Consider the following 27,907-nt stretch of genomic DNA (forward strand, 5'->3'; position numbering starts at 1 on the left):
GTTTCCTTTAGCGGGAACCAGGAAACCAATACTGATAAAAACGCTGCAAGCTTTTGGACTGATGTACAACAGAGCTGCTCGAGGTTCAATAACAACTTGGCTGTTGCTCTGTTTGGTCTTGAATATAGTTTCACAATAATAACAGCTCTCTACCTCAGGCCTGAAAGGTTAATTAAGGATCATTTTATGGATAGAAGTAGGTTACTGGTTGGGCTCTTGCTCTATCTTCCCTTCGTCCTTTTTCTAACCTTTTATCAAAGTGAAAACAATCAGGAAATGACGTTACTTGAAGATTGGAAGTTTCCCCAGGGTTCACAAGTTTATTTCCCAGACTCTGGACATTCTAACAATTAAATGTAGTTTTAGACCAAAATGATTAAGATAATTTGGTTGTGTTCAGAGTAGAAGGGTGGTCATTATTTCAATAACTAACAAAAAATGTATAATGAATGAATTAAACTAAAATAGAACGGGATATGTCAAAAAAAACAACGAGAAATGCTTCAAGATAAAACAAACGAAACAAACTGAAACAAAAACTGAAAAACCCTGCTATAGAGAAGGCTTGATGCATGGAGGGCCAACGCTTTAGCGGTGGGCACAGGGACCCCGACCGGAGCGGCATACTGAGGGCTCCAGCAGTGGGACCCACCCTGGGTTAGGTTAGTAGGGTTAGGGTTGGTATGTATGGGTTAGTTACTCACCCTGCTGGTAGTAGGGTTAGTATGTATGGGTTAGTTACTCACCCTGCTTGTAGTAGACGCTGGTGGTGATGAGGGAAACGAAGAGCGCCAGCGACAAGACGCATGCCAGCAGCACCAGCTTCTGCTCCCTCGCAGGCCGCCCCGCCCAGCATGCCCCCCCGGGCAGCGTCCGCAGACCCACCTACACACACACACACACACACACACACACACACACACACACACACACACACACACACACACACACACACACACACACACACACACACACACACACACACACACACACACACACACACACACACACACACACACACACACACTTTGGTTTCAACAAACAATGGCCGTGGCCTCAGACCGCCTTCCCGCGTTCTGCGTGTGGCGCCTTGTAAAGGTCGGCATTCTTCCATTTCATCTCTCCATCAGTTCCGCTCGGCAGATAGTAATGAACCCCCATTGTCTGTGGCAGGCCCAGCATAATCTGCATGCTGGCAGGATTAATGGGCCTAGCTGCTTGCTGTATCCACCTCCTCCCCCTCCCCCGTGGTGTAAACTCAGGGGAAAGGTGATGTAAACCAGTGGTTAACTGGAGAGGAGAACAGCGCTAAGCCACTGAGCCACTGAGCCACTGATGAGCTAGGAGATGCTTAGCCGGACCTGCCAGCCCAACGGCCCACAGCCCGGATTCCTTTTAATGATTATTTTGCTCCACCGGTTAACTCCCCAAAGAGTTTTCCTTAGATCCTAGAAAACAAGGTCAAATCGCAGTTGGTTCAGACTTCAAACTCAACAGCTTTACGCGTTTCAAACTAAGATGTTACTCCGTTTGGTTCTTTCTACGTCTACAGAGTTCAGCGGTTTACCACCCTTTCCTTTTCCTCCGGTGGCCAAAACCCATCCAGTCCGACATGCGTAAGGCGCTGATCTGCTGCCCTGCCCTTCAGGTGTCCGGTGGAGGGCGGCGGCTCGCTGAGGCCCCTCTGGAGGGGGCCTCATCCCTGAAGCCCCTCTGGAGGGGGCCTCATCCCTGAAGCCCCTCTGGAGGGGGCCTCATCCCTGAAGCCCCTCTGGAGGGGGCCTCATCCCTGAAGCCCCTCTGGAGGGGGCCTCCTCCCTGAAGCCCCTCTGGAGGGGGCCTCATCCCTGAAGCCCCTCTGGAGGGGGCCTCATCCCTGAAGCCCCTCTGGAGGGGGCCTCATCCCTGAAGCTCAGAAGGTTTGTTTTGGTTTGGACTCAAACTAAATGGAAGTCCAAGAAAATGGCCAGCTGCCAAGTGCTTTGCGGTCCCCAATGTGGTATTCTATGCAAACTCTTTAACTGTCTTAACCATTTCCATAAAACAACAAACCAACAACAGAAACAATTCTGTGAAGTTGTTCTAGTGGAGAGTCTCCATTTTGGGTCAGAACCAATAAAAGGTTATTTAGAATTAAGGATGTTTTCTTGAGTATGAATAAGGACAATAGGGTTAGCCATTTTGAACGACCTGCCTTAAAGTAACACAACTTCCTGACTATAACCTTAAGGTCTCATAATCCAAAGTCATGACAATGTGTGTAAACAAAGATTCGGAAATCGTAGTTTGTATCTGGCATGAGATCAAGAACGACAACAGTGTGGTAGTCACAGTGCGGTGTTAAATAGTAAACAGCAAACTGCTCTGGCTGCACGTGAGCAACAGGAAGTAATGCAGATCTTCAGTACACTGACCCCCTCGTTGGGTTAGGGTTAGGGTTAGGGTTAGGGTTACGCACTACAGCCTATACCCTGTCCTACATAAAGAGCCCAGATAAACATTGTGGGATCCTGTGTTGCAACCTAATGTGGCACTCAGCTTGCTTTGTAAACTAGACAATGAAACTAATGAGATGAACACAAATACTTACTGTAAAGAATACATACACTACTTAGCATTGTGTAGCGCAGGGGCGGCAACCCTAGGCATGCTAACCACTGGCACGTAGCAGAAGAATCATTGGCACACTTACATTGTATTATTATTATTAAAAATTTCACCGCACAATACGGCAGCATTATTATTACTACTGAATTTTTTTGCACTTTATTCTGTTTTGGGCATTTCCTCCCAGCGCAAATATGATTAAATGAGTTACAGAAAGCAGTGTTCTGAAATGGGATCAATTGAGAAGAAAATATTTAAAATATTGTTGCAAGTGGCCTGTATGCATCGTATTCACATGGTTTTGCAAAGCTGCACATGTCTTAAAGATATTGATGTGGATGGTTCCAACATTCTCATCTATTCTTGTTTTTTACATTTCTCACAGTGCAAATATGTTTTTTAATGAGTTTCTGAAAGTGGTGTTTTAAGATGGGACATATGTTATTATAATATAACAAAAAATGTTGATGCATGATTGTGGACTATATGGAAATGATACAATTCCAGGTCTTCTGGAAATATTTTTGGTCGTAGGGTCGCATGTTGAAAAGGTTGCTGACCCGTGGTGTAGCGTCTTTTCCTAGCTATCTTTGTCGTAGACGGGGAATTGGTTAACCTAGTTATTGTTGGTGCTTTGCAATTGGTTCTCTGAATATCTTAACTGTACCGACAGATATATTTTCGTTTCTCTTTCTTCTGACAAATGTACTTATGGTTAGTTGCTTTGTATAAAAGTGTCTGCTAAATGCCCTAAATGTAAAATGTAATGTAAATGCAAAGCAGATGTACTGTGAACCAAACTGATGTTCTGTAAACTGTAAAGCAAGCAATGCATAATAACAACTGTTGGCCAGCCCTTGTGCTAATAGGTGAGCTGTCAGTTTTAGCTGAAAGTCGAACACTACGATACTTTAAATGTTTTTGGGCTGGGGGTTCTAGGAAGGAGTGGGAGGCGTTATCCCCATGGCGATGACCAAAGGCTAATTTATGATACCTTAATTAGGCTTGTGCATGTTGGTGTAGGAGCGTTATAATGAGCTGTAGGATGTAATATGCAATGTGTGGTAAGGTGTGAACATACACATGACAAAAATAATAATATTAAGGCAAACTTTTCTGTTTTTGATCCGATTGCGTTGAAGGTACAAGAAGTGATGGGTAATCCGATTTTTACGGGAAATTATCATGATAAATAGAAAAATTGATATTAGTGCTTTCCATGAAAACATTTACAGGTTTTCTGACACTATAAAGCTATTACTGCTAGAAAGCTTACTACTGGTCTGTTTTGCTTGAATCAATGATGTTATCAGTTTGAAAAGGCTCTACGTTTATGGTTAGTAACCTGCAATGTATTTAAAGGTCCCATGACATGCTATTTTATGTATTCTTTAATATAGGTATTAGTGGGCAACTAACACAGTATTCAAAGACGTTCCCTAAATTCAGCCGTGGTGCAGAGTTACAGCCACTCCGAGCCAGTCGCACATTGAGCTTCCCCCAAATGCGCTGTTTCGGTGGGCGTGTCAAGGAGGAGGGTGGGCGTGTGGCCCTGAGCAGCTTGCAGCCACCATGCGCTCTGTTTACAGTGGATGTATCGCAATGGCGAGGCGCACACCCTTTAGCCGTGTTCTGTAAATATTCTAGAACACACGGGAGTCCTGGAGCTCTATATCTAAATATTATCATATAGCCTACACAGATATCTATATCATATAATATATATTATCACGGCCAAAAGATGTGTGAGCCGATATTATGAATCTCAAACGACCGCGTTGGGTTCTCCGACGTTCCTGGTTCTTCAACGTCCACATCAATGTGAATACACACACTGTAACGCAAGTGTTTCTTGTTGGTTCTTTGACTTGTCTTGTATTTCCACAACGAGACTGTCGTGGGGGTTATCTGAGCCATGGTTGAGAAGGAATTGGGGGAAAGGAACTTTGGTTTGACTCGCTGAAGTACATGAACTGCGACATGCCGCCGGTTGCCGCGAGGCACCATCGCCCGGCAGCGGGCAGCCGGCAGCAGGCAGCGCGCGGTTCAGTCGACTTCAGGTTGATGTGAAAGTGGAAGAACCAGAGACGTCGCAGAACCCGACAAAGTCGTTTGTGATTCATAATATCGTCTGGAGGCGCACACAATATGATATATGATATAGATATCTATGTATTATATGATATTATTTAGATATAGAGCTCCAGGACTGTAACGCAAGTGTTGTACACTTCCTTGTTATTTGGATAACCGTTCTGCTGTTGGTGTGATGGCGCATCACGTCGGACTCTCGTCTCTGGTATTTCTACAACGAGACTCGTATTGGGGGTTATCTCAGCCAAGGTTGAGAATGAATTGGAGGGAAGGAACTTTGGCTTTGACTCCCTCAAGACCATGAACCACGACAAGGAGGAGAAAGGGATCTTTGCCGGGCAGCGCTTATGCACCTCCGCCTCCGGCGGTGGTCCCTCAGCGGGGCTCAAGCGGGAGACATTCGCCGCCAACAATCCCTTTCTCCTCCATGTCGTGGTTCATGTTCTTGAGGGAGTCAAAGCCAAAGTTCCTTCCCCCCAATTCATTCATTCGTGTTATGCGCCATCACACCAACAGCAGAACGGTTATCCAAATAACAAGGAAGTGTACAACACTTGCGTTACAGTCCTGGAGCTCTATATCTAAATAATATCATATAATACATAGATATCTATATCATATAACATATTGTGTGCGCCTCCAGACGATATTATGAATCACAAACGACTTTGTCGGGTTCTGCGACGTCTCTGGTTCTTCCACTTTCACATCAACCTGAAGTCGACTGAACAGCGCGCTGCCTGCTGCCGGCTGCCCGCTGCCTGGCGATGGTGCCTCGCGGCAACCGGCGGCATGTCGCAGTTCATGTACTTCAGCGAGTCAAACCAAAGTTCCTTTCCCCCAATTCCTTCTCAACCATGGCTCAGATAACCCCCACGACAGTCTCGTTGTGGAAATACAAGACACGTCAAAGAACCGACAAGAAACACTTGCGTTACAGTGTGTGTATTCACACACACACATGTGGCGCTCGCACGGTCGAGTCTCATTGGCGGGCCAAGTCTCTGGGCGGGCCAGGCAGAGAAAGGGGAGGAGCTGAGATTCCTCATGACGTCATGAGCACAGATTTCCAAATCAGCGCGCTTGAGCCTCCGTTTTTTCAAAGGCGAGCAGAACAGCTAGTGCTCGTTTTACACCAAACGCAAGTTTTAGCCATTGGGGGACCATAGGCAGGCTAGGGGAACTCATATTTATGTTAGAAAACCTCATAAATTGAGATTTTCATGTCATGGGACCTTTAATTGTATATTTTCAGAGAAACAAATATCCAGATATTTTAAAAAGCTTTGTTTCCAGTGGGAAGCTGAAGAGGGATAAACTATTGTAATCCAATACAGGACAAATATTGATTAGAATGAAATCCCACTAAATTGTCCGTCAGGGCCAGTCTAGGAACAGTGGAGGTTGGCCGCTAAGAGGGAGGCTATTAAATGTGGTGCCGAAAATGTTTTTCTTTGCATGCAGAGCAACGACTTTCCTTTAAGCACGGACCCTGGCATGTCGGTTAGCACTAGCCTGGCCTTTTGGCAGGCCAACACTGGGTCCAGAGGTCAGAGCAGAGTGGGACAGTCACAAACTGGTTTGTAGAGACAGACGAAAACATAGGAATTCACACCAGTTTTTTCTACATTAACGTACTATTTTAGTAACAGTGACAAAAGGGAAGAGAGTATTCTGATCATAGAATACTATACAAAGACACTTAAAACCCCTAAAATAAGATTTTGGGTTCACTGGCATTTAAGTATTAGTTCCTGTTCTTTTCGCAGTAAAGGCAGGGTAGGAAATTTAGAGGAACCAGTCAACTCAATTTTGAAAGTACCCAACTGAAAAATTCCCACCCTTCCCTAAAAGGCCTCTCTCCGAAGCTAAACCCCCAAAACAAGTGACTAGCTCATTAGCTTTGGCAAACGGGCTGCCTAGCCTTGTGGAAGACTCATGCACAATACATCACCGGCAGAGGGCACAGACAGAGTGCACGGACAGAGTGCACAGCAGAGTGCGTCAGGTAACGGGTTGGAAGGTACACGGACAGGTAGGGGGTACGAAGGTACACGGACAGGTAGGGGGTACGAAGGTACACGGACAGGTAGGGGGTACGAAGGTACACGGACAGGTAGGGGGTACGAAGGTACACGGACAGGTAGGGGGTACGAAGGTACACGGACAGGTAGGGGGTACGAAGGTACACGGACAGGTAGGGGGTACGAAGGTACACGGACAGGTAGGGGGTACAAAGGTACACGGACAGGTAGGGGGTACGAAGGTACACGGACAGGTAGGGGGTACGAAGGTACACGGACAGGTAGGGGGTACGAAGGTACACGGACAGGTAGGGGGTACGAAGGTACACGGACAGGTAGGGGGTACGAAGGTACACGGACAGGTAGGGGGTACGAAGGTACACGGACAGGTAGGGGGTATGAAGGTACACGGACAGGTAGGGGGTACGAAGGTACACGGACAGGTAGGGGGTACGAAGGTACACGGACAGGTAGGGGGTACGAAGGTACACGGACAGGTAGGGGGTACGAAGGTACACGGACAGGTAGGGGGTACGAAGGTACACGGACAGGTAGGGGGTACGAAGGTACACGGACAGGTAGGGGGTACGAAGGTACACGGACAGGTAGGGGGTACGAAGGTACACGGACAGGTAGGGGGTACGAAGGTACACGGACAGGTAGGGGGTATGAAGGTACATGGACAGGTAATCCACTCATTTGATTTGGGCCGAACACAATGATTAGACAGACATAACAAAGGCCTTCGACAGCCACGTATAAAGAAGAAAATGGTCAGAGCACTTATTGATGGGGTTAAGAATTAAGACAAATACTAAAATACCCTTCTAAAATGAATGGCCCGCCCTACCTGACTAAATGTTTCGCTTTCTCCAGGGAAAATTCTTTTTCACAAAAGGCCCCAAGAGGGGAATGAGTTCCAGGTTAAATCATTTCTGTTGTCTCGCTGAGCCTACTCTCTGTCTTACAGGCAGAGCTGTGAGCAGGCAGGCAGCAGGCCCGCATTAGGGGCAAACAAACAGGCTTGGCAAGGTGGATGCCTGGAGACATGCGGAAGGAGACAGGGAGTAACAGGACAAGGAAGCTGAAGACCTGCATTAGCCTACAGATTAATACTCAAGGTTTGTTTTGACCAGCGGTCCATTGGACTAGTTAGACAGACGAAGACAAACGGCGATGTTTGCTATTCACTGAACATGCTATACAGGGAAGGCAAACACATTGGAATTAAACTGAATACCATTCGAAGATACAGCTTATTGAGTGAGGGAGTGAGTGAGTGAGTGAGTGAGTGAGTGAGTGAGTGAGTGAGTGAGTGAGTGAGTGAGTGAGTGAGTGAGTGAGTGAGTGTACCTGCATGGGTGATGAGGGGTACACGTCGTCCCCGCTGGCGTCCACCAGCTCCTCTTCGTCCAGCGTCGCCCTCTTGTAGGCCGACATCTGAGAGGTAACATGCAGAAAGGACTCCCTCAGTGATTCCATTCCTCTGCTTTAACACGCCTCTTTCTGTGCCTCTCTGTGCCTCTCCACGCCTCCCTCGCTCCCCCGCGTCGCTGTGGGCAGGAGCAGGCTGTCGCCGCCGGCTCACGTGGTCAAGAAAACCCCCCCAGAAGAATAAGGGCTTTACGGATCATCAGTGGGGGTCTGTGGCCGTCTCAGGTAACACACACACACACACACACACACACACACACACACACACACACACACACACACACACACACACACACACACACACACACACACACACACACACACACACACACACACACACACACACACACACACAGGTAGACCCTAACCCTAACCCTAACCCTAACCCCCCCACCGATCCACGCTCCCAGTCCTCCGCTCGTCCCCCTATCCGTCCCCAACAACAACAACACCCTCTCTTCCTCCCACTACCCCCATTCCCCGGAGCGTGGCCAGAACAGAGGGAACCCCACTCCAGGCACCTCTGAAGAACCGTTCCTCAAAGTCTCTCTCTCCTTCGGGTCTCTCCCCCTCTACCAGCCCTGGTAATGTCGTATCTCCACAGCCCCCCCCCCCCCCCTCAGTCTGACTCTAGCGTTCCTGCAGCCCGCCCCCCCCTCAGTCTGACTCTAGCGTTCCTGCGGCTCTGAGCTTCCAGACTCGCGTGGATCAGCGTTGCTCCGGCGGGACAACAGGAAGCGTCGGGTCGGCGGGCGGCGGACGGGGCGCTGAGAGACTGGAGGAGTTTGCGTCGCGTTGTGTGTGCGTCCACATTCCAAGGGTGGTTCCAGCTCGCCTTTTGGGAGGAGGGAGCCTCACTGGTTGGAAAGCCGACTCCCCTTTCCTTATCGGAGGGGCCTACAGCCCTAGTGGGAGGGGCCTGCAGCCCTAGTGGGAGGGGCCTGCTGCGGGGCTCCGCCCACACACATGCTTCCAGCTCAGGGGTTGCCCGTGGCGACCGACACCTGATAGGTGTGTGACGGTTTGGTTGTGCAGTGTGCAGTGGAACTCTGCTCACGCACAAACACACAAACCCACAAACCACAAAACACACAAACGCTGGGCGCAGGGGAGACAGTGGCCGCAGGAAGAATGATGAAAAATAATGATAATATGGAACGTGTATGAAATAAAAGTTGGAAATGTTTAGAATAGTCTTCGGTTGGCATCATGATGCAAATTATTTTTAAGGGTATATCATTGACTACATTTGTCACATATGAAAACACAATCTAAGTCAATCAAATAAAAATGTATTGTGTGTATAATGTGTTAAGCAGTAGAATTCTAGAAAGCATTTCTTCAAGTACAGCAAAAGGCCATTCATTCTGCCTGTATCCAAACACAGTTCACCGGACACCAGTCCTACAGGTTTATACCTGGCCCTTCCTTATAAAACAAGATACAAGGCTGGGAAAACCACAGGCTTGGGTCAACGCCCATCGTATTCTCTTTATCATAGTAATAGCCTCGAAGGGCTCCCAGGGCACAACCCCCCCCGCAACACAAAGTCCTCTTCAGGGCACCCCCTACACCCCCCCCCAACAACAAGTCCTCTTCAGGACACACCCTACACCCCCCCCCCCCCTCTTCAGGGCTTGGAGGAGGGGGCAGGAGCCAGGAGCCAGGAGCCAGGGCAGTGGTTGGCCTGGAGGGCAGCAGAGTGGGGGTTAAGATAAGGATTAAGCTGGTGGCCGTCCAGCCCTGATGTTCTCAGTGACAGTAAACCAGAGAACCCCGTGGCTACTGATACATCTCAAGCACCCCCCCGCTGGGACCGCACGCCCAGGAGTAAGGCAGCGAAATGCTCTAAACTGAGGGGTCAGAGGGGATCCCCTAACCCATCAGGAACCCTAAGCCCTAACCCATCAGGAACCCTAACCCATCAGGAACCCTAACCCCTAACCCGTCAGGAACCCTAACCCCTAACCCGTCAGGAACCCTAACCCCTAACCCGTCAGGAACCCTAACCCCTAACCCGTCAGGAACCCTATCCCCTAACCCGTCAGGAACCCTAACCCCTAACCCGTCAGGAACCCTAACCCCTAACCCGTCAGGAACCCTAACCCCTAACCCGTCAGGAACCCTAACCCCTAAGGAACCCCAACCCCTAACCCATCAGGAACCCTAACCCCTAACCCATCAGGAACCCTAACCCATCAGGAACCCTAACCCCTAACCCGTCAGGAACCCTAACCCCTAACCCGTCAGGAACCCTAACCCCTAACCCGTCAGGAACCCTAACCCCTAACCCGTCAGGAACCCTAACCCCTAACCCATCAGGAACCCTAACCCATCAGGAACCCTAACCCCTAACCCGTCAGGAACCCTAACCCCTAACCCGTCAGGAACCCTAACCCCTAACCCGTCAGGAATCCTAACCCCTAACCCGTCAGGAACCCTAACCCCTAACCCGTCAGGAACCCTAACCCACAGCCCCAAACAAATCAACAACCCACCTGAGACACGCAGGGAGTGTGGAAGGACGCGTTTAATGTGAGGAGACCCATGTGGCTTTGAGATTCTACCAATTTGGTTATCCAAGTTTGTGACGGCCTACATAGATTAAGGTTAAACAGACCAAGGGTTGGCGCTTTACAGCCTCCACCTTACTCAGCTCACCTTATCAACAGGTGAGTCACTGCCATCCACCAAAAAGCTGCACGTACGATTCTAGGACATCAGAAGTCTGTATGGCTGAAGGCTCTTGGAAGTCACATTTCTGAGCTGGATAACGGCATTCCACCTTGTCTCTTAAACCCAATAAGATGGAATACTTTACCGTTAACCACTTCACTCTCACGCACACAATTTGACAGTTTTATGCAGATAAACATGTGTTGTTCCCCATTTACGATTGTTCTGCACATGTGTACATTTAGATGTGGAATTCCCCTGATGTGTGACTTGTTTAGATGTGCGATTCCCCGGATGTGTGACTGGTTTAGAAGTGCGATACCCCGGATGTGTGACTGGTTCCTGGGAAAGCAGAGGATCTGAAGAGCAAAGGACTGGCCGGCTATTCAGTCGGGGCAGCTCTGACCTCCAGCTCACCGATGTGTCTTTGGTCATGTTGGTTGAGACCTTATCGATTGTAAGTTGAGGGGCCTGAGGCCCTCGTTAGTAAACTGGGGGCAGGGTCAGGGTCAGAGTTAGCACTCAAACACAGACTTTTTTTTGTTACTTTCCCAACAGTGTATTTTGGAGTCTTCCTTTAGTTACATTTGTTTCTTTGATTTGAACAGCATCCAAAGGCCGTTTTTCCTTTGTGGTTCGCCCCCTCTATGCGTGTGTGTGGTCGGTTATCCAAGGTCCTTGTTAATAAATTACTTTGCTGGGACCTAACAACAGCAGTGAACGGATTTGGGACATGTTTTCAGGACCCCTTCCATAAGGGGTGACCAATAGCTGAAAGCATTCATTCTAATTATCCCAAATGGCTCGAGGAAGCCTGCCCCTCACTCTCTCCCTCTATTGGAAAGAGGCACAGGAAGGAAGACAAGGAGAAACACGACACACTTTTGCATATTTGCCTCATAAACCACGGTGGTGCAGCGCCGTCAACACCGTCGTGTTCGGGACGTTGTAACCTGATGCTCGTCCTCTGGTTACGCAACCTCATGGCCCACAGCACAGTGGCGAGTCATCCGTGGGTCTGGGTTAAACCCCATGCGGGAAACAGTGTCGCCCTTTGGCGCAGGCGTGCACACACACACCCACCCACCCATACACCCACCAACACCCCCCCCACACACACACACACACACAGGCTGTCAAGTCCCTAGCTGGTAGCATTGCTGTAGCTTAGCATTTCTGATGTCTATCATCAATGCTATGTTGTTGTGTTTCACAGGCGAGCTGGCAGCTGTCTCCATGAAGCACAGGCAGTTCCCTTAATGGGCCTCTATCACCACCGAGTGTTGTTAGGCCCTAACGCATGAGCGTGTCCCCCCACAGTAGATGTACCATAGGTAGATGAACCTCCTAGCCAGCCCAGTGGGCCATACCAACTGGGTAGGCTTGTCTATCCATCCTACATCTGGGTGGACTCTCCCACTGGTAAGGATTTTCTCTGGTAGAAATAGGGGCCTGGAAGGATGGAGACATGCAGATAGAAGGAGCTCCTGCAAAACATCCGGGACAACATCATTACCAAGAAGCTCTGTCCATGGAGGCAGAGAGCCAAGAAAGTGTAAAGTCCAGAGCCAGGCCAGCCGTGCTGATTGGTCGTTGTGTATCATGGTTGTAAACAGACGTGGTCTAGAAATGTTAGTCTGTACAAATAATTCTCCCTGTCGCATAAACAGCTTCAAGTGCACTGTTTGGGAATTCTGTGATTCACTGGGATCAGGGAAAACCTTTATGTGCTTAGCACAACATCTTATCACACACATTGTGTGCTTCCAGTGTGTTACACACATTTCCTGGCAGTCAAGACAGTAGGAACCAGTGACGGTAGGAACCAGCGACGGTAGGAACCAGCGACGGTAGGAACCAGCGACGGTAGGAACCAGCGACGGTAGGCACCAGCGACGGTAGGAACCAGCGACGGTAGGAACCAGCGACCGTCAGCCAGAGCCAGAGATGCTCTCTGTCCCACAGGCCGGTGGACTCCAGATCAATCTGTCAAATAAATGACGCAATCAATCGCAGACAAACACCACTGACTCCACTAACCTAACAGGCTGCAGCCAGTTAGGTTTGGGTTAGGGCCAGGGCCAGGGTTAGGGCCAGGGTTAGGGCCAGTGTTCGGGTTAGGGCCAGGGTTAGGGCCAGGGTTACAGTTAGGGCCAGGGTTAGGGCCACAGAACACTAACCCACGCCAGCCATATGTGTGCGTGTGTGAGGTGCTTTGTGACGCAAAGTTGTTTATTAATACCCCAACCCTGTCCCTAACCCTGGCCCTAACATCTGATTTGTCATGTCGAAACCTAACAAATCAATGCTGTGTCTTGCAGCCAGCAGGACTAACGGACCACACTACAGCGTGAAAGGCCCATGTTTCCGGAGCCCTCCCCCAAGTGTGTGCTAGAAACCACAAATGTGCGTCAGTGAATCGTCACTGATCAGGGGAAACCAGAGACTTCTGCTGAACGTTTCACATTCTTGTCTTTAAGTCCAGATTGAGTTGTACAGGAGGTCTTACTAACCTTAACCTTTGAGGAAGTAGCGATCACATTGTGTTCTTTGCAAAGACTGCGCAACAGTTGCTTGGAATAATTGACCTCTGTCTCTTGTACGCAGACTCACAGCCCTTGCTTGGAATCTGCTTTACAGGGGTGACAGCGCAAGGCGTCTGCAAGGACTCTATGTAACGGTGTTCTGGTGCTGTAGTCGATTCCTCCCCTTCTGTTTTCCCCCCAACAAAGAACGTTCTACTTCTCCCAGATCCCGACCAACCGGCCGGGGGGAACCACAACCAGCCACAGAATGCTTCCCTCCAGGTCTAACCCTGTCCCAAAACGCCGTTCCGCATTCCAGGAATACCTTCATGACTAATGTAAACACGGCCACGCTCGACTGGGATTAGAACCCAACGCCAATCACCAGACCCCCCCCCTCCGTTTAGACTGATTCAGCAGAACTGCAACACACACACACACACACACACACACACACACACACACACACACACACACACACACACACACACACACACACACACACACACACACACACGTTAAAAATCCTTACATTCGGGATCAAGCTCAATATTCATTAAACCGACCTTAGCGAGAAACAAGGTCACGGGAGGAAGGAGCTACGGACCCCTTGGGCGCACAGCGCTGCCTGCAACACAAGCTGCTGTTAACCAGCCATGATCCACCAGCGTGTGAACGCTCCAAATCCTTTTATAGCGGACTCATAAACCACAGCCATGTACACCAGGAATACGTCCCTGACCCAGATCACACCAACGAGCAGACTAAGGGGACGGCGGACAAGGCAGGGTGGTCTCAGCTGGCGGAGATAGAACCGTCTCTGGCCGTAGGCCCACCTCCTGACCTCCTGACCTCTGACGTCAAGACAGCGCTGGAAAATGTCTTCCCCCCCCCCCCCCCTCAACTCTACGGTCATTTCCTTCTACGAAAACAACCTGATAGTGGAGAAGCCAGAGGCTGCTTTCGCAGGCAGAGCTCCATACCCGGGTTGAAGCACCAGACTGACCAGGGCGAGGGCATGGGGCTACAGTACTCCTCTGGGTCTGCCCTGTGTCTGGTCCTCTCTCCGACCATACTGACCAGCAAAAGAAGTTCTGTTCAGACCAGAACACAGACATTGGTTGTATTCTAGATGAGCGGTGTTCCCAGTGCGGGCGAACACAGTACTAATGAATACTGAAAGGGTTTACAGCCGTCTGCAAGATGTCTCACAGCTGTCCGTACACACAGGGATTTCCTCAGCTGTTTGCAGGGGTGCTGGGAAATGTAATGGAGTCAGTCTAAACACGAGGAAAATGAGGATCCAGAACAATTAAGACAGCAACAGGTCGTTAAGGATCTATTCTAGGTCGTCAAATCCTTGCTTCGATTGAGGGTTTATAGACCACAACATCAGCTCTACCACACTTAGCTAGTTGTATTCCCATCAGCCTCTGCAGGTAATAGAGTTGTCCCAGAATGAATGTGCATCTCGTCCTAGAGCTAGTTAGTGGCCAGATTGGGGAACACTGGTTGCACAGATGCAGGTTGTTACATAGCAAGCAGGAATGGGTTAGTCAGCGAACACAGGGCCGGGAGGGGCTAGGGGTCAAGTAAAGGATGCCTCCAGGTAGACTGCAGTTGTTAATCTACGGTTTGAGCCTAGCCTATGAGGACAGTACTGTAGGCTATAAGTCTACTTCACATAAAACGGACTGCCCTCATCATGACGCAAGTTCAAAACTGTCTTTAGAGTGTCTATGTAATGTCAGACCAAGGACTCCTGTTCTGAAACTAGACAACAACACTAGGCCTACATCAATCCTACCGTCTATATTTCTGGTCATTTAAGTTCCAAACATCTCTGCCTATTTTTATTCATTTTTTTTATTCGATTACAGCCTCAACAAATATCAGACTCACACCGATATGGACGGGATCCGGCTGCTCGCCTCGCCCCCCGGGTCCCATCTCGGGACCACGCGACGGTAATAAATAAACGACTTGGTGGACTGGGTTTATCCAGCTCCAGGCGACACAGTTCAATTGTCATGGGTTAACAAAAACTAATTAAATCGCGATTTACTCCGTCCATACAAATTTAAAAAATATTATCCGTTTATGACATAAGGTTACAATTATCATGGTAGGAGAATAACTTACCAAGGATAACGAAAATACAACGATTTAGATCCAAAACGCTGTTTTTCTCTTGTGTTCAACCCCCAGAGGGCAGTGAGCCTGTGTGTCCTAACGATGACTGTGAAGGTTCGTTACCCTATCCGCGTCGGTCGGCGGCTTTAAAACGACCTGTCTGATCTAATGAGAGCAATGTCACCGGCACCGCGAACGCTGGAAACAACGGGTTAAAACCATCTGAACGACTGAACGACTCTGATCCGGTGAAGCATAGCAGGGTTTCTGTCAGCAGCAGCGGTCGACTCCTCTACGTTTCGGCTCTGTTGTAGGAAGCTATAGCAGAAACCAAGTGACTGCTGTCATGTGAGGATATCACCATCCATAGAAAGGCGATTTACTTACTATTAGATCCTCCGGTGCTGTTGCCGTGCGCTTCCTGCTGTGGCACCAGCCTCGACCTATGCGAGGATCCCTCCCGGCGAGACGCGTCACTCTAATATTGATTTCATGCCATAAAGAGCGCTCGACCAATGGGCGCTCTGGGTGGAGGGGTCCACGTGGGCGGGTCGACTCCAACAACACGTCAAAAGACTCGAGGATAATTGAAAGTTAATTCCGAACCTCTAATGAGATATACATTTTTTTAAATGTCAAAAACGAACATAAAGGTTTATCCTAGCGTCGTGCTGCTGACGGTCATCGCTTGTTTTAGTTGATGTTTTAATCGGTTAATTAATTAATAGGTTTACGGTTTTTATAGGACATGAGGACTAGAGGCCGATAGAATAAACTCCAAAGGTTTGGTCGGTCCTGTACTGACCTCTACAGGACACAGCAAACACTGAACACCTAGGCAAATATTACAGCCGAAGTAGACGTCTGAATGATATAGTCATTTCTTTAGAGATTGAATGTAGGGTAACCTTTATGGAGAAAAAAAACGACTACTACTAGCCTACTACTACTGCTATTAATAATAATAATAATAATAATAATAATAATAATAATAATAATAATAATAATAATAATGAAAAAACATATAAGGCCATCCTGTTTGTTTCCAATCAGTATATTTTTGCATCTATTTTTTAGTTTTTGGCTATATTCAAAGCGAATGATATCACTATCCACTTCAGCGATTGCGTTCCTCTTAAAATAACTTTCTCCGTTTGGTCACCAGATGGCGCCGGCGAACCATTTATTCTGGGTTGAATCTTAATGTAGCGGTTCATCGCCATTATTTATAGCCTAGCGGGCTCCTCCATACAAACCGGTATTCTCTCAGCTCGGTCTCTATATAAAGGAGTCACGAAGAAACAACAGGGCCACTTACATTGGCAAAGCGTGCATGTCGAGACGCACTTTTCTCCTTGTGAGTGGAGCGGGGATTACCATTTGAAGCGCATACACACATCGCAACAAAGATTCTGGTAAGTGCATTCATCTTCAACTTCCCCTCCGTGAACATTGTGTTTGGAGAATCGTGTTTTATTGTCTCTTTGATGAACGATTGCGCTTGGGAAATGCATCCCGCACCACCTACGGTTGTTCATTGACGCCTCCTCTGGTGAACCGATCGGTCAGTGATATCAAAGCACTGATGCATTTCAACTTTTCCCATGTGCTTCAATTGAAGAATGCAAGTTCGAGTTAGGAGAAAGGACAGGACCACTCGTCTTTATTTCTTGAAAGTTAAAGGAAATCACTTCTTGGAAACAAAGGATTTAATTCAGACAATTGATTCATAAAGGGATAATTTCACACATAATTTTGGAACTCATCCGTATCCGAACAAAGCTTTACAGTGTATTAATTATGCATTAGTCGTACTGTAGTATGGTAAATATTAGGAATTTGCTTCTTTTTATTCATGTCTTTTTTTGTTGTATCTTTTAGCTTTTAACACTACTTGATAGGCTCTAAATACAAAAAGAGGAACAATCTTAATTGGACTGAAATACAGTGATTACTAGGCCTACTACACTTCCTCTATTAGGCCTACTACTACTACCACCCCCACTAACCCCACTATATCCTACTACTATGATACACTAGCCTACTACTGACCTAATCTGACATACATTTTCTACATAACTGACCTGCTGTTATGTAGAAAAATCTACTACTTTTCTAACTTCACTACCAGTTAACAGCAGCATCAACAAAAACAACAACACCAACAACAACAACAACAACAACAACACTAATGTAGCGATTGTGAGTGAGCCATGTATGATCAGCCTGCTCTGAGGGTCGTGTTGACGAGGCGTCGCGCCTACTAATGCCTCGTCTTGCTTAGCATTCTGAGCGCCTAATCCCCGTCCGATCATGCATGCGTCTATCAAGTGTTTTAACACACACACACACACACACACACACACACACACACACACACACACACACACACACACACACACACACACACACACACACACACACACACACACACACACACACACACACGCACGCACACACACACACACCGTGCACGTCTGGCGTCACACGGAGGCATAAACACTATACTTTGGGGACAGCGTTCACGTCTGTGTTTGTGACGCCAATTGTTTTTTTTCCAAAGCGATCCAAAGTAATGGATGTTGGTGGTGGTGGTGGTGGAGAAGGGTGGCGTTTGGCCGCAAGAGCAGCGCTCCGCATGCTGTTGCTGGCGGCTGTAGCGATGCTGCTGTGCTACTTCACCTGCAGGCTGGCCGCCGCCTGGCCTCTGGGCGGACCCAGTGGCGGTTTTATCAAATTGGGGGCCCAAGGCGAAGATATGTATAGGGCCCACCTCGTCCGATCTTTAAAAGAGATCAGAGAAAAGAAAAGTACTGAAAATGGTGGATAGGCAGGTAAAGCTAATCTACACGGAAGTAAATGTTGGAGATGAGAAAAAATACCTTCCCCTTTAAACCCTGCATACACTTCTTTACTCCAAAATTAAGATGGAAAGCAGAGAACACACATTGTGACAACTACAAAAACTAATAGTCACAATGGAACCCAAAAGATAATAAGGTTTCAGATAACACCTGTCTTTGCCAAAATGACAGGAAAATTAGCACTTGTCTTGTCATTCATTAGTTTCTGTTTGTGTATTAAAAAAAAGAAAAGAAAAAAAAAGTTTTATTTTTTATTTTTTTTACGCCTCTATGGTGAGAACGCCACTGGTCGGATTGCTGGACTTTGAAACTGACTCGGTCCCTTCCCTCCGCTTGTAGTTAAAACGAGACGCGGCTGAGTGTGCATCATAGCAGGGGCTCGAGTTGAGGATTTAAGCGGCGATACGATATATTTGATCATATGCAGTGGACTATACATCAATTGTAATTTGTTATTGTGCAAGAAATTGTATTTATGCGTTTATAATAGTAATAATCATTACAACAATGACTATTATTATTGTTTTTGTCGTTCTTATTATTACATATCAACGTTCATTATTGTAATTATTATTATAACACTGCGTCATATCATGGAAAAATGAACATGATGGGTTGCATTAATGTTCTTGTTTATCCTTTAAAAACTATTGCTTTTGACTCTGAAATGATGTGTGTGTAAAACCCTTTTGTGCAATAATGGTTGATAGGTTGTGATCTACTATTATTGCACAAAAGGGTTTTACACTCACCTGTTTCATAAGATAACTACAAGGCTTGCTTCCCCGTCCTGGAGGCATGATATAAGACTGGACAGTTAGTGAATGACTGCCAACTTTCTCAAACGTGTTCACCTAACCAACTTTGACCTTGTGTTCATTAGTGATGGATATGTTGATTTAAGAGTCATGTAACTCCCAAAAAACACAAGCTGTGGTGAATATTACAATTATCAAGTATTTGTCATTCATGTATCTAATTATGCTTTCTATTTTGTGTAACATCATTATTTTCTGTATGATATTTCTGTTTTCTTTTGCATGTTCGAAATAATTTTTCAATCAATATTTGATTGCACAAAAACATTAGACTGGTATTAGTTTCACAGTTGGTGAATGAAGAGAAAAGTGAGGAAAAAACCGAGGCAGCCTTAATCCTTTCATTCTAGCCTTGAGAGAGAGACCATTTTTTTATACAGACCGTGAAATTCTCTCCAATGGATCTTGACGACCTGTTCAATCTAACAGTAATGGCAGAATTCCCACAGACCCTTCCTCAGCGGGATTCATTTAAAAAATAGACCAACACAACCAACCACATTTTACCTCCCTGTCCATGGCCCCAGTTTAGCGGTCAGAATGTACAAGCAGCTATAAGTGATTAGTATGCCTGTGAACCAGCCAGCAGAAAAAGAAAGGGAAAAATACAGGTCAAAAGAAATGCTCCCTCCATTGTTTGCGGCGGAGGTGCCCAGTCCATCATTTAGCGTTAATCAGCTTTGTTATGGCCCTAAAGCTCTCAATCCCCTTAAAGCCACCTCGAGTGGGACCATGTTGAAGGGAGGACGAGGTGTAGTCCTCTACATGAAAGCAAGACTCAGGTTAGCTGATGTGACAGCTCATGGACCCCGGCCTGGTTGTTCAACGGGCTGCTCGAGGTCTAGCACCTGGCATTCAATGAGCTGTTTCAGCTGTTACTCTTGGTTTGAGTTCTTAAATTGTTCTGTGACATTGAGACGTTTGGCTAAGATTGAGCTTTTATCTTTTAGCTGCTCCATTAGGCTATTTTCCTGAGACTGTGCCGTTACATTGAGCTACTACATTCAGACGTTTTACTGAGATCCAGCTTTTGATTTGAGCTGTTGCTTTGAGCTGTTAAACTAGGATCAGCCTAGCCTGATAATCATCCTGGATTTATATTTCACTTCATAAGTCAGACTGAAGTTTCTTTCATAAGAGCCATTTCAGAGACTGGGCGAGGTTTGCTCTCTCCAAACCATTCAAGAAGCGAGTAACCATTAGGTGGCATTGCTCTTTTTTCAATTCAGATTAATCCATAGGCTTTAACGAGTATCCAAACTTGGATTTGTGGAAAATTCCAGCTGGTCTGGGTGCCACGCAGCCGACAGGGACCCTGAATCAGCCCCTGAATCAGGATTCAGCCGCTGGAACCAGTCAAGGATTGAGCTATAACATTAAGCTATCACGTTTAAACTATACGTGAAGCCAATCAATTTAACTCTTAGGCCCAGGTTAAGGAAATATATAATGCTATTACACTCAGTTATTACATTCTTATTTCTAAGGCCTTAAAGTTGAGGCTGATGAGTTAGGGTGAGTTTGTCTTCAGGTGTGGCCTTCCAAATGCACAGTGACTAATGTTAACTTCCCTCTGAACAAAGTTTCAATGTGATAAGTTTAGCCCAAACCGTCTCATTGTGGTTTCAACTGACTGCAGTCAGAAACTTTGACCTGCTTCAGCTCACTGTCCGTCATTCCAATGTCCACTGTCCTTCCCTCGTTATGCAGACACAATAATACGTAACGGCTCAAGGTCGAGCTGACACACTGACACTACCTCCCTCTTCTCCCTTTACCAGACTCTTTCCCGTCTCTCTCCGGCTGGCACATTAGCTAGAGGCACAGACATAACAACAACAGCAACAACAACCCCTACAACAACAACATGAAGCTCAGGCTGCTGCTGCTGCTGCTGGTCTGCTGTGCGCTCGTGTCCGGCCAGAGGAAGGCTGGTTTCCCAGGTAGGCTACGCCGCCCCCCAGGTCGTCATGTTGCTATGAAGATGACCACACAATGCATTTAGAAATGACTCAGACTGTTTGAGAAGGTGACAAACAAACAGAGTCGGACTTGGTTTATTCCTGGGATTGTTACTCAGCGTTGTTTTTGAGTAAAATGATTCCTGTTGAAGACTCAGCATTGTTGTCAGGATACCAAGCTAAACCACAATGAGGAAATGTCTTTTTTCTGTTTTAGGAAAATATAAATTCTCACAAATGTAAAAACTTCTGAATCCGATTTTCTTGCCGTCCATCATTCAGAACAAGAGAAGGAACCTAAGTTCTGGAACGACTGGGCCCAGAAGACCCTGGACAAGGCTCTGTCCCTGCAGACCCTCAACAAAAACAAGGCCCAGAACCTCATCCTGTTCCTGGGTGACGGTGAGACCTCAGACCTCTTGACGTCCTTCAGGCTCTTAACCCCCGATACTCTAATACATCACTGAGCTAACAGTTAGGGGAGACTGTCAACCATAAACCTTTGAACCAAAGCCTTATGCCAGTCGCAGTTTGGCGCTCCTTCTGAGTTGTCCCCAATATACTGGATTATGTGTAAACCTCAGTTAACTGTTGTCAATCAGTCAGAAAGAGGAACACACATAGCTGATCTCTGGTATTCTGTTTATGCTGCTCTGCTGTTTCACTCACTCACACACAGGCGACCACATCCCCACACACGCACGCACGCACACACGCACGCACGCACGCACGCACGCACGCATGCGCGTGCGCACACACACACGCTATCTTCCAACAGGGGCTTATCGATCGCTGTTTTGTGTTGTGGCCAGCAGTCATGTGTCTGTCTGGTGGCTGCAGGACAGAACAGGACGCTGGTATGTGGCTGTGTTGAAGATCAGAGGGGTGTTCCACAAAGCCAGTTTTATCACATAACCGGGTAAATTAACCGGGTTTGCGGTCAGCCTAGGTTTCCGTTACAAAATGAACACGGTATGTTAGTTACTATAGAGACATATGCTCTGCATCAAACCTGGTCGGAGCAGGTTATGCGCAGGTTAAGTTTGGAACATAACCCGGTTTTGGGTATTTAAATCTGCGTTCACCGCAGATTTCATGTGTTCACAATGGCATGTCCTTTTGATGAGAGGCCTGTCGATATCGGAGCGCAAATTATTCATGCAATCCACCGGGAGCGATTAATAAGACCACGGCTCGACATCTTGGCATATCGGATGACTTTTTGCTGGAGAGATATAGATTCTCGGGCAAATCTTTAATATATTTAAATAGCCTTCTCCAGCCTTATAGCCAAAACTACCAATCGAGGACCTGGCCTCAGTTCACTCCAGTCTATTTGCGTAGCCCTCCGTTTTTTGCAAATGGTAGTTTTATATATAATGTTGGAGATGCTGAGCACATCTCAGTCTTTTCAGATGACCCATCCACGTCCGGACCAAGGTTTTCATCGGCCTCCTATCATACAAAGAGCAATAGGCCTATTGGCTGAGTACTATGCCGAGAGGCGCTTACAACAGACAATATAAAATAGTCCTAACGGACTTACATCCACTGGAGAATGTTCGATCGTAGCCGGCGGCTTCATTACAAGCACTAATCCATCTTGATCTGTGAAGTTGATGAATTGTCACTTTTAGGTTTTCTACCCAGTTACCAACAAAAAACGTTTGGAACATCGCTGTGGCACGCACACGGTTTGCATGTGTTACTTCGAAGGCAAACAAATCTGAAATACAAGAAAACCTTTTTTGAGCATTTTTACGATTGTTTAAAAAAAAAGGGCTTATTTAAATGCAGGAGTGACTACTTTATTTTCACTTGATCCGCTGACCGCTTGGGAGCCACCGGAGTACATATTCTTTTAGAAGAAAAGGGTTATGTAGTAGGAACGTTAAGAATGCTTAACTGGGATATTTATAGATTCATGGCTCAAATATTAGGGATCATGCTTTTGAAGTGTAACTAACGCATTTACGCAGTCAGCGATCCGCTGACAGGCTTTGGTTCTCCGGTCTTGAACTATTGCATAACCCGTGCGGTGGAACCGACTGCTCTGGGTTAGTCGGCACACGGTCAATCAACCTAGAGTTCAGCGTTAACTCTGAGTTTGTTAAACCTCCGTTCGTGGAATACCCCACAGTTCCCACATCACATAACAAAGAAAAAGTTAACTACTGAGGAAAAGTGTGATTACTAATAGCGCTTTGTTCCAGAGCGAAAATCGAGTACACTGAGAACATCCTCTTTAGAGTGAGAGCATATTTCTTCATAATCGATAGCTTCCTATTTGTGAGAGGGCTGTTACACACATTACAATTACACACATAACAAAGACACACACAGACACTAACATTACATCACACACACAACAAACACACATACACAAACAAGCACAAACACACACACACACACACACACACACACACACACACACACACACACACACACACACACACACACACACACACACACACACACACACACAAACAATACCACACACTGACCTACACCCGAGGCTGTCCTGATTAATTATAAGCAATAACCCACTTCTGCTCTGTGGGCAGGGATGGGGGTTCCCACGGTAACGGCTGCTCGCATACTGAAGGGGCAGCTCAGAGGACAACCTGGGGAGGAGGGCCAGCTGGAGATGGACAAGTTCCCCTTTGTGGCCCTGTCCAAGGTCTGCTTCAATACTGTGTGTGTGTGTGTGTGTGTGTGTGTGTGTGTGTGTGTGTGTGTGTGTGTGTGTGTGTGTGTGTGTGTGTGTGTGTGTGTGTGTGTGTGTGTGTGTGTGTGTGTGTGATCCTAGATATCCTCATAAACACTGTGGTCCTCATATACAAAAGAAAGCACAAGGACAGTGTGCGATAAAGTGTAGAGCCCTAACCCTAGAACCCTAACTCCAGATCCCTAACCCTAGAGCCCTAACCCTAGAACCCTAACCCTAGAGCCCTACCCCTAGAACCCTAACCCTAGAGCCCTACCCCTAGAACCCTAACCCTAGAGCCCTACCCCTAGAACCCTAACCCTTGAGCCCTACTCCTAGAACCCTAACCCTAGAGCCCTACCCCTAGAACCCTAACCCTAGAGCCCTACCCCTAGAACCCTTACCCTAGAGCCCTACCCCTAGAACCCTTACCCTAGAGCCCTACCCCTAGAACCCTTACCCTAGAGCCCTACCCCTAGAACCCTAACCCTAGAGCCCTACCCCTAGAACCCTAACCCTAGAGCCCTACCCCTAGAACCCTAACCCTAGAGCCCTACCCCTAGAACCCTAACCCTAGAGCCCCACCCCTAGAACCCTAACCCTAGAGCCCTACCCCTAGAACCCTAACCCTAACCCTAGAGCCCTACCCCTAGAACCCTAACCCTAGAGCCCTACCCCTAGAACCCTAACCCTAACCCTAGAGCCCTATCCCTAGAACCCTAACCCTAGAGCCCTACCCCTAGTACCCTAACCCTAGAGCCCTACCCCTAGAACCCTAACCCTAGAGCCCTACCCCTAGTACCCTTACCCTAGAGCCCTACCCTAGAACCCTAGAGCCCTACCCCTAGAACCCTTACCCTAACCCTAGAGCCCTACCCCTAGTACCCTTACCCTAGAGCCCTACCCCTAGTACCCTAACCCTAGAGCCCTACCCCTAGAACCCTAACCCTAGAGCCCTACCCCTAGTACCCTTACCCTAGAGCCCTACCCTAGAACCCTAGAGCCCTACCCCTAGAACCCTACCCCTAGAACCCTAGAGCCCTACCCCTAGAACCCTAACCCTAGAGCCCTACCCCTAGTACCCTAACCCTAGAGCCCTACCCCTAGAACCCTAACCCTAGAGCCCTACCCCTAGAACCCTAACCCTAGAGCCCTACCCCTAGAACCCTAACCCTAGAGCCCTACCCCTAGAACCCTTACCCTAGAGCCCTACCCCTAGAACCCTAACCCTAGAGCCCCACCCCTAGAACCCTAACCCTAGAGCCCTACCCCTAGAACCCTAACCCTAACCCTAGAGCCCTACCCCTAGAACCCTAACCCTAGAGCCCTACCCCTAGAACCCTAACCCTAACCCTAGAGCCCTATCCCTAGAACCCTAACCCTAGAGCCCTACCCCTAGTACCCTAACCCTAGAGCCCTACCCCTAGAACCCTAACCCTAACCCTAGAGCCCTACCCCTAGTACCCTAACCCTAGAGCCCTACCCCTAGTACCCTAACCCTAGAGCCCTACCCCTAGTACCCCTACCCTAGAGCCCTACCCCTCCCCTGCTAACCTCTCTGGTGGGTCCACCATCCCGTCCACAGACCTACAACACCAACGCCCAGGTGGCCGACAGCGCGGGCACAGCCACCGCCTACCTCTGTGGGGTCAAGGCCAACGAGGGCACGGTGGGCGTGAGCGCGGCCGCCGTGCGCTCGCAGTGCAACACCACGCAGGGCAACGAGGTCACCTCCATCCTGAGGTGGGCCAAGGACGCAGGTGAGGAGACCCCCGGGAACACTGTCTACCTGGAGGCCTTCTGGAGCCCGGGGACATGGAGAGACCGGGGACATGGAGAGACCGGGGGCATGGAGAGACCGGGGACATGGAGAGACCGGGGGCATGGAGAGACCGGGGACATGGAGAGACCGGAGATATGGAGACATCGGGGACATGGAGAGACCGGGGACAAGGAGAGACCGGGGACATGGAGAGACCGGGGACATGGAGAGACCGGGGACATGGAGAGACCGGAGATATGGAGACATCGGGGACATGGAGAGACCGGGGGCATGGAGAGACCGGGGACATGGAGAGACCGGAGATATGGAGACATCGGGGACATGGAGAGACCGGGGACATGGAGAGACCGGGGGCATGGAGAGACCGGGGGCATGGAGAGACCGGGGGCATGGAGAGACCGGGGATATGGACATGGAGAGACCGGGGACATGGAGAGACCGGGGGCATGGAGAGACCGGGGGCATGGAGAGACCGGGGGCATGGAGAGACCGGGGACATGGAGAGACCGGGGACATGGAGAGACCGGGGACATGGAGAGACCGGGGACATGGAGAGACCGGGGGCATGGAGAGACCGGGGACATGGAGAGACCGGGGACATGGAGAGACCGGGGGCATGGAGAGACCGGGGGCATGGAGAGACCGGGGACATGGAGAGACCGGAGATATGGAGACATCGGGGACATGGAGAGACCGGGGACATGGAGAGACCGGGGGCATGGAGAGACCGGGGACATGGAGAGACCGGAGATATGGAGACATCGGGGACATGGAGAGACCGGGGACATGGAGAGACCGGGGACATGGAGAGACCGGGGGCATGGAGAGACCGGGGATATGGAGAGACCGGGGGCATGGAGAGACCAGGGACATGGAGAGACCGGGGACATGGAGAGACCGGAGATATGGAGAGACCGGGGATATGGACATGGAGAGACCGGGGACATGGAGAGACCGGGGACATGGAGGGACCGGGGACATGGAGAGACCGAGGACATGGAGAGACCGGGGACATGGAGAGACCGGAGATATGGAGGGACCGGGGACATGGAGAGACCGGGGACATGGAGAGACCGGGGACATGGAGAGACCGGAGATATGGATATGGAGAGACCGGGGATATGGAGAGACCGGGGACATGGAGAGACCGGGGGATATCGTTATGGAGAGACCGGGGATATGGAGAGACCGGGGGATATGGTTATGGAGAGACCGGGGACATGGAGAGACCGGGGGATATCGTTATGGAGAGACCAGGGATTTGATTATGAAGAGACCGGGGAGATGGAGAGAACAGGGATATGGTTATGGAGAGACCGGGGATATGGAGAGACCGGGGATATGGTTATGAAGAGACCGGGGATATGGTTATGGAGAGACCAGGGACATGGAGAGACCGGGGATATGGTTATGGAGAGACCGGGGATATGGAGAGACCGGAGATATGGAGAGACCGGGGACATGGAGTATGGAGAGACCGGGGATATGGTTATGAAGACACCAGGGGATATCGTTATGGAGAGACCAGGGATTTGGTTATGGAGGTATTGGATGGAAAGGCGTCACAGTGGACCGAGATCCAAGCCGTCCGATGCACCCGGAGTCAGGGTCAGGGTGGGGCTGGAGGCTCTACTCCAGAGAGGGTGGGGTCAGGGTGGGGCTGGAGGCTCTACTCCAGAGAGAGTGGGGTCAGGGTGGGGCTGGAGGCTCTACTCCAGAGAGGGTGGGGTCAGGGTGGGGCTGGAGGCTCTACTCCAGAGAGGGTGGGGTCAGGGTGGGGCTGGAGGCTCTACTCCAGAGAGAGTGGGGTCAGGGTGGGGCTGGAGGCTCTACTCCAGAGAGGGTGGGGTCAGGGTGGGGCTGGAGGCTCTACTCCAGAGAGGGTGGGGTCAGGGTCAGGGTGGGGCTGGAGGCTCTACTCCAGAGAGGGTGGGAAGCACCGGTCTAAAGTCTGAAGGGGATGGGGAGAAGGTCCTCTGGGAGGCCGATCACAGGCAGCAGGGGGCTGGTCAGGTGCGGCTCTTTGTGAGTTGTTGCTGATATCGACCAGGACAGAAGAATGTAGAGGGGCTGCTGTGGGCACGGGGTTACAATGAGCTGGAGGTCAAAGGTCCGGAGTCCTCACTCCTTAGAGGACATAGCAGACAGGTGCACCCCCCCCCACCCATCAACTGAACCAATGTTCCTCGGCTCCCCGGCCTCCGGACGCTTCACATTCTCCCCTGTGAGACGCCAGATGGGAGCCTGTCCCACCAGACGAGTGTCGCCATTATTTATTCTG

The 27,907-nt window shown here is 48.9% G+C and overlaps 2 protein-coding genes across 5 annotated transcripts in view; one reads left to right on the forward strand and one right to left on the reverse strand.

Moving 5' to 3' along the window:
* Positions 1-15,987, reverse strand: part of ece1 (endothelin converting enzyme 1) — a 32,145-nt gene extending 16,158 nt beyond the window's left edge. Inside the window, exons 1-3 of one of the 4 annotated variants that reach the window (XM_056606307.1) lie at positions 15,881-15,987; positions 8,079-8,165; positions 747-885 (exon numbers count right to left, since the gene is read on the reverse strand). In XM_056606307.1, coding sequence (XP_056462282.1) covers positions 747-885; positions 8,079-8,165 — 226 coding nt within the window. In that variant the 5' untranslated portion in view covers positions 15,881-15,987. The other 3 variants (XM_056606309.1, XM_056606310.1, XM_056606306.1) reach the window with 3 other exon arrangements.
* A 535-nt stretch (positions 15,988-16,522) lies between these two features.
* alpl (alkaline phosphatase, biomineralization associated) overlaps positions 16,523-27,907 on the forward strand; it is a 34,026-nt gene continuing 22,641 nt past the window's right edge. Inside the window, exons 1-5 of the mRNA XM_056606311.1 lie at positions 16,523-16,908; positions 20,957-21,118; positions 21,419-21,538; positions 23,701-23,816; positions 25,429-25,603. Coding sequence (XP_056462286.1) covers positions 21,043-21,118; positions 21,419-21,538; positions 23,701-23,816; positions 25,429-25,603 — 487 coding nt within the window. The 5' untranslated portion in view covers positions 16,523-16,908; positions 20,957-21,042. The remainder of the gene's footprint in view (positions 16,909-20,956; positions 21,119-21,418; positions 21,539-23,700; positions 23,817-25,428; positions 25,604-27,907) is intronic.

The sequence above is a fragment of the Gadus chalcogrammus genome, chromosome 13 (genome assembly GCF_026213295.1).
Source record: "Gadus chalcogrammus isolate NIFS_2021 chromosome 13, NIFS_Gcha_1.0, whole genome shotgun sequence".
Taxonomy (NCBI): Eukaryota; Metazoa; Chordata; class Actinopteri; order Gadiformes; family Gadidae; genus Gadus; species Gadus chalcogrammus.